Source organism: Podarcis raffonei, chromosome 4, assembly GCF_027172205.1.
Source record: "Podarcis raffonei isolate rPodRaf1 chromosome 4, rPodRaf1.pri, whole genome shotgun sequence".
NCBI lineage: Eukaryota > Metazoa > Chordata > Lepidosauria > Squamata > Lacertidae > Podarcis > Podarcis raffonei.
In genome coordinates, this window is record NC_070605.1 from 83,854,160 (window position 1) to 83,861,056 (window position 6,897).

The 6,897-nt window shown below is 43.2% G+C and overlaps 1 protein-coding gene across 5 annotated transcripts; it reads right to left on the bottom strand.

The window, feature by feature from the left end:
* Positions 1-206: 206 nt before the first annotated feature.
* Positions 207-6,392, bottom strand: TEX30 (testis expressed 30). 5 transcript variants are annotated; one of them, XM_053384458.1, is made up of 6 exons: positions 6,232-6,392; positions 4,310-4,380; positions 3,228-3,458; positions 2,787-2,838; positions 1,424-1,626; positions 207-438 (listed from the first exon to the last, which is right to left on the bottom strand). In XM_053384458.1, the coding sequence occupies exons 2-6, from the start codon at positions 4,325-4,327 to the stop codon at positions 247-249; spliced, it is 696 nt and encodes a 231-aa protein (XP_053240433.1). In that variant the 5' UTR covers positions 4,328-4,380; positions 6,232-6,392; the 3' UTR covers positions 207-246. The 5 variants fall into 5 exon arrangements, with proteins under 5 accessions (XP_053240433.1, XP_053240437.1, XP_053240436.1 ...); XM_053384462.1 differs by lacking the exon at positions 6,232-6,392 and adding an exon at positions 6,190-6,208; XM_053384461.1 differs by lacking the exon at positions 6,232-6,392 and adding an exon at positions 5,397-5,421.
* Between the last annotated feature and the right edge of the window lie 505 nt (positions 6,393-6,897).

Genomic DNA, 6,897 nt, shown 5'->3' on the forward strand with positions numbered 1-6,897 from the left:
TGTCAGATACAATGCTTTTTTTAGAAAGTAAAACACAGTAAGATTTATTTATTTCCATTATCTCTGAACATTATATATACACAAAACCCAAGAGAACATATTTCACACTATAATGAAGTTACAAAAACACAGTTGTTTTTGCCAGTGCTTTAGCACAGAGCTGATTACTTATACTCCTATAAGGTGGTGTTATTAATCCATCCTATAAGGTGGTGTTATTAATCCATCCTGTACCGAGTACAGAGGCTATTTGGAATTGGCCGATTGCTTCTGTTGCTCTTCAATGATTTCTTTGATCCAAGACAAAACCTGCCTGTTTATTTCCATTGAGATGTCGTCTGCATTTCGTCCTCTCACTGCCATGCTGTGGTTTGCCTTTTCAACCCAATGGATTTTCTTGGGCGCTTGCATTTTGACTGCAACGCCATCCAGCAGTTGCTATTGAAACAAATGGAGGGACAAAATAGATCAGAAAGACGTATCTAACTCTTAAAGAGTTCATTTCCCACAGAAGCCAGCATTACTTGGGTGAGGCGGTCAATAACTGTCAACATTGCACAGGAATATCTTTTGTCCATGTTGACTTCGCATGGTTCTCTAAGCAGAGCATCACGTGATATGCAAGGAAAAAAATGGTGGTGTTTAATAGTGCTAGCAAGATTATTAAAGAGTGCTGCCCTTAACTTCATGCGCACACACTTTAGTGGGTAAGATAGATGATTTTTTTTCCAGAAAATCTGCCTTGCTCTGGGAAAATATACAAAACTCATTGCTAACAGAAGCAGCTATGACCTGCAGTAGAAAAGATGTAAAATCATATGCTATGTAAACAAAAGTTCTAAAATGAAGTATGGTTTGCTTTGGATACAAACTGGGCAATTCCAAAGGGGGAAATGTGCTTTTTTATGGGTTTGACTTATTTATTTGTAAGTACTGACTAAGAAATAAATAACTAAGTGTGGAGAAAGGGAGAGGAGGTGAAGCTTCTGTTAAAGGAGGGGTCAGCAAACTTTTTCAGAGGGGGCCAGTCCACTGTCCCTCAGACCTTGTGGGGGGCCGGACTAGATTTTGAAGGAAAAAAGTGAACAAATTCCTATGCCCCACAAATAACCCAGAGATGCATTTTAAATAAAAGGACACATTCTACTCATGTAAAAACACACTGATTCCTGGACCGTCCATGGGCCGGATTTAGAAGGCGATTGGGCTGCATCCAGCCCCCGGGCCTTAGTTTGCCTACCCATGTGATAAAGAAACCAAAGCTACTCACCCGCCATTAATTTGAACGTGGCAACCCAGCAAGACAAACCTCCAGAAGCTCCTTTCATTACCATGTTAGAAAACACGGGCTTATCTCATTGGTATTGCACATTTTAAGCAAGAGTGTTATTTGCTCCCCTTTCCAGCGCGTCCAGGTACTCACTTTATCACACATCTCATCTGTATCTCCAGACACAAATAGCACAGGGGACTTAATGGACAATAAATCTTCATCCCGAAGTTTAGAGTGAAGCTTTGGTCGATGCAGCGGGTAAGACAAGCATATCAGACCTTGAATGAAGCTGTCCTTATCTTGGTCGGCTTGTCGTATTACAGAAGCGGCAGCGCGCGAGCCCATTGAACGGCCTACATCCCATTAAGAATCAAGGGGGAGGATACATTATTTTTTGTGATTTGAGCTACGCATTCTGTATAACAACCATTTTCTCGGACTTCTAATCCTCCATATTTCTCTGCTGAAAGCACTCAAAACTGGGGAACCTGCTACAGTTGGTGCACATTATCTAGGGATTAATTTACATGGAGGCAACATGAACTTTTGCAGCTACCTCAGTGCTGCTGGAGGAAATAGGCTTAAATCACAGCCAAGAAGCTGTCAAGGTCCGTAACAGTTTTAGGAAAAGTTCTGTTGGATCAGGTCAATTCCAGCTCTGACCAATTGGATGCCTTTAAGCGGGGGGAGAGAGGACAGACCATTCTGTCTGGCAAGCTGAAATACTTGTGCAGGTGAAAAGTGCAACACTGAATTCCTTATCAAATAGGTAGTTAGTGAATCGATGCATGGAGTTCCATAATTAAAGGTTTGGATCATAAAAGTAGAGTTGGAAGGGACCCTGAGGATCATCTAGTCCAACCCCCTGCAAAGCAGGAATCTCAACTAGATTACACATGACAGATGGCCTTCCAACCTCTGCTTCAAAACCTCCAAGGAAGGAGAGGCCACCACCTCACACAGTTCTTCCTGATGTTTAGTCAGAATCTCCTTTCTTGTAACTTGAATCCATTGGTTTGGGTCCTAGTCTCATTTGGAGGCAAAATGAACTGTTTGTGTTGGCCTTTGACTCTTTAAGTGAGGACAAAGGTCTGTGTTGTTCGGAAATGCTAAGCAGAAATACAGTAGTACCTTGGGTTAAGAACTTAATTCGTTCTGAAGGTCCGTTCTTAACCTGAAACCGTTCTTAACCTGAGGTACCACTTTAGCTAATGGGGCCTCCCGCCGCCGCCACACAATTTCTGTTCTCATCCTGAGGTAAAGTTCTTAACCCGAGGTACTATTTCTGGGTTAGCAGAGTCTGTAACCTGAAATGTCTGTAACCTGAAGCATCTGTAACCCGAGGTACCACTGTAGCTTAAATCCGTATCTTTAAAATATACATATGCAGTCAACAACAACAAAAACCTGGTATGTGAAATGACTGCCTCATTCAAAAATATTTGTCAGCACCCTGTTTTGTAGGAAGGAAATAAGAAGTCGTGTTACATATATATGCCACCAAATTTCTTACCTCCAAGAAAAATGCCAGAAAGTGTGTAGTTGCCTGATGATCTTAAATATTCCTTTTAAAAAAGGTTAAAGATTAATATTTTTTGGATAATCAATAGAAACATCTAGAAAGTAACTTGCTAAAAGATGCACACAGAACAGGAATTGCTTTCAATACACTCAGTTTCTTACATAGTGAAAAATAAAGAAACCACATGAAAAAGACCCACGTCTACATACATATAAATTTTATATTATGAAGTCTACATGTTGATTGGAGTAAGCTACATAAGGACGATCTAGTTTAAACTGCAATCCGATACACATTTATTCAGAAACCCAAATGAGCTAAATGGGGCTTAATCCTGGATAAAGAAGTAAAGGATTACAACATTTTAGGGTACAAGAATGAGCACAATGTTTCATTCCCCTTGAACTAAAAAGCAAACTTGGTCTTTCATACCACAACAGCTTTATATGCTTTAGTTCTATAGATGATATTGAGGCTTTTGCAGGTAAATCGCAGACACAGAAATCCATGAGAGGCCAGGTAGTTTGCCAAAGATACAAGGTGAGAGAAATTCATATCACCAGATGCTCCATGCGTGAGAATCACAGCATACGGCAGCTTCTTCTCGGGGATGGAGAAAACTGCGTCTAGATATTTGCATCCAAATGGTATTTTCACACTGGTCTAGAAATAAAAACACTGAAATCAGAGAATATGGTTTCAGCACACATGCATAAAACACAGTGTATCAGACTAGCTGCCATGTTGGCCCTGCCTTTGACACAGGACACTCCAAAAGGAAATGGAAATTGTTCTTGTGACGAAGGGCATTTTCAGATTCTCACAATTTTCAAGTAGCATCCAGTCACATACTGGCAAATTTGGGTTGCACAATTATAGCTGATTGCTCAATAACCCCGCTTCCTAAAAATTTCAGACTTTTTGCTGTAAGGAACGTGGTGGGGAACCGCACTGGAAAGTGTGGAATGACACTTGCTCTGAGGCACTGCCATCTATCTAAACAAATCAAAATGAATGCTCATTACATAGTCAATGTCACCCAATCTCCCTGTAAAACAAATCAGGATAAATTGTCAATAAACAAGTCATCTGGAAGCATCCTGAGAGACATAAGAAGATACAGTTTTCTCTGTTCTTGTCAACGACCTAATTCAACATCTCCAAAGCCAAGTCACATTAATCGTTCGGTTGCTTTAATTTTCCTGTGTGTGAAAAATAAAATGCTGGTTTGTTTGGAAGTGTTCAAACGATGTTTAAACTATCCATATAATTAACAATGTAGAGCTGGACTTGTAAACACCAAGTAAAATGTTTTTACAAAACTTTTTTTCCCTTTTTGGTAAATGGTATAGACTAACATGGGCACACATGAAAAGTGGGGGTTTGTGTGTGTGTGTGTGCGTGTGCGTGCGTGCTAGTGGCTTCTGTGAATTTATTAAGCTTGTTAAGGATTAGAATAGGAGCTTTAAAATCAAAACTGTATACAGAGCAAAGATAAATTTGCGGCGACATACCTCTGAACAGTCACCCATTTTCCTGTTGCGATCTCACAAGTTCATGTCTCAGAACGCTTGACTGCAAGTCACTGTAATAAAATTAAACAAACATGAAAGGCTGCCACCCAGCAGCTCAACATGTACAACCATAGGAGTATGGTCTATTGCTTGTTATGGGCAGGTAAAAACCCCCTTACTGGACATCCCACAGCCTCTGGTATTCAAAGATATACAGTGGTACCTCAGGTTAAATACGCTTCAGGTTACATACACTTCAGGTTACAGACTCCACTAACCCAAAAATAGTGCTTTAGGTTAAGAACTTTGCTTCAGGATAAGAACAGAAATCGGGCTCCGGTGGCACGGACCCCCGGAATGAATTAAATACTTAACCCGAGGCACCACTGTACTGCCAGATATATTTGACTCCTACAGAACCTCCTTCCAGTTTTGTACACAGCTGCACAAACTACTCAAGGTCCATGGAGGTTAAACTACAGTGGTACCTCAGGTTAAGAACCTAATTCGTTCTGGAGGTCCGTTCTTAACCTGAAACTGTTCTTAACCTGAAGCACCACTTTAGCTAATGGGGCCTCTCGCTGCTGCTGAGCCAATGGAGCACAATTTCTGTTCTCATCCTGAATCAAAGTTCTTAATCCGAGGTACTATTTCTGGGTTGGCGGTGTCTGTAACCTGAAGCGTCTGTAACCTGAAGCATATGTAACCCGAGGTACCACTGTAATGCCTTCCTACTGCTCCCTGTTAACAGATACACCCACCTACCCCGGGGCTTTCTCTTTGTGGAACAAAAAAAATCTGTCCAGACGTTTATCAAGATTTATCAGTTTCTAGGCCCAAAAAATTCAAAACAGGCAACCCAAATTACTAGTGCAACCAGACATGGGCAACTAAGCACACCTGCTCACCCTCTCAGTAGAAAAATATCTCAGTAAGTAGCAAAGAGAAAGCACACTGACTTGTGATCGTTGGATGGTGGGCGGTAGATAAATTTAAAAAATAATAAAATACATAATAATAACTAAGGGGCATGAGGAACAAATTGGGGAGTGGGTTAGTTTTAAAGGGCAACAGACTTGACTCTTACTTAGCTTGTTGCTATAGCTATCCCACAACAGAATCATAGAACTGGAAGGGACCACTTGGGTCACACAACCCCCTGCTTTAACCCACAAATCTGAGGTTAAGAGTATCATGCTTTACTGGCCAAGCCATCCCTTGGTCCACAAGAAGGGTGAGGGAACTTCGCACTATTTGGGTTTTCTGCTTCAAGCATCAGGGACTGTGAAAGACAAGGGGAGCAGCCTTCTGGCTGTACATATTTGTAGCCCCTATACACACACAGTTCTTTGCCTGCCTTTCTGTACTCCCCGTTTCGAGATGTCCCCTTTGTATTAATGTATAGAATCATAGGATTTGGGGCTTGGAAGGGACCCCGAGGGTCATCCAGTGAACCCCCTGCAATGCAGAAATCTCTCTGCTGAGGATAAGGCGTTTTGTCCAAACTGGCAAAAACTGCAAGCTGCAATAAAATGGTTAGTTTTGAAGGTGCAGCAAGACATTTCTTTTTCGGGGGCGGGCTGCAAAGGACCCCACCTACGAGCTTACGCACTCACAAAACCAGAAACGCTGCTGGCAGCTTCGTAAGAGGGGCTACGACGCAACAATAAAAGTGCCGGAACAAGCACAAAAGCAAAGCAGGATCCGGCGTGGTTTCACACTGGATGGGCGGGACTGCGTGTTTTGATTCCTGCATTGCACGGGGTTGGACTAGATCGCCCTCGGGATCCCTTCCAACTCTAGGATTCTAAGAGAGATTTCCCGTTCAAAAAAAGAAAACCCCGATTCTTTCTTTCCCCTCCTTCTAAGGAAACTCCAACCCGGCGCTCCTGAGGCTGCAGCATCCCTTATGGCTCGTTTACTCGGGAGTAAGTCCCGCTGGATCCGGCAGGAGGAGAAACTTGCTCCCGAAGTCATGCGCGCCCGGGAACACGGCTCCTTCTTTCCCCTTCCCGCAAGAGTGGCAGCAATTGCGCGCTACGCAATTGCATGCTGGGAGATGTAGTACGCGCGCCGAAGTGAAAGCCCAGCCTGCGGCTCCTAATGCGGAGGGAGGAAGTCGAAGAAAAAGAGGGACGCGCCTACAATAACGCCTTACCCCCCACACCCACCCACCCCGACGTACACCCGGTGTCTTTAAGGCGCACACACACGCAGTCAAATGGAATCATTTGTTGTTGTTGTTGTTTAGTTGTTTAGTCGTGTCCGACTCTTTGTGACCCCATGGACCAGAGCACGCCAGGCACTCCTGTCTTCCACTGCCTCCCGCAGTTTGGTCAGACTCATGTTTGTAGCTTAGAGGACACTGTCCAACCATCTCATCCTCTGTCGTCCCCTTCTCCTTGTGCCCTCCATCTTTCCCAACATCAGGGTCTTTTCCAGGGAGTCTTCTCTTCTCATGAGGCAGCCAAAGTATTGGAGCCTCAGCTTCAGGATCTGTCCTTCCAGTAAGCACTCAGCCTGATTTCCTTCAGAATGGAGAGGTTTGATCTTCTTGCAGTCCATGGGACTCAAGAGTCTCCTCCAGC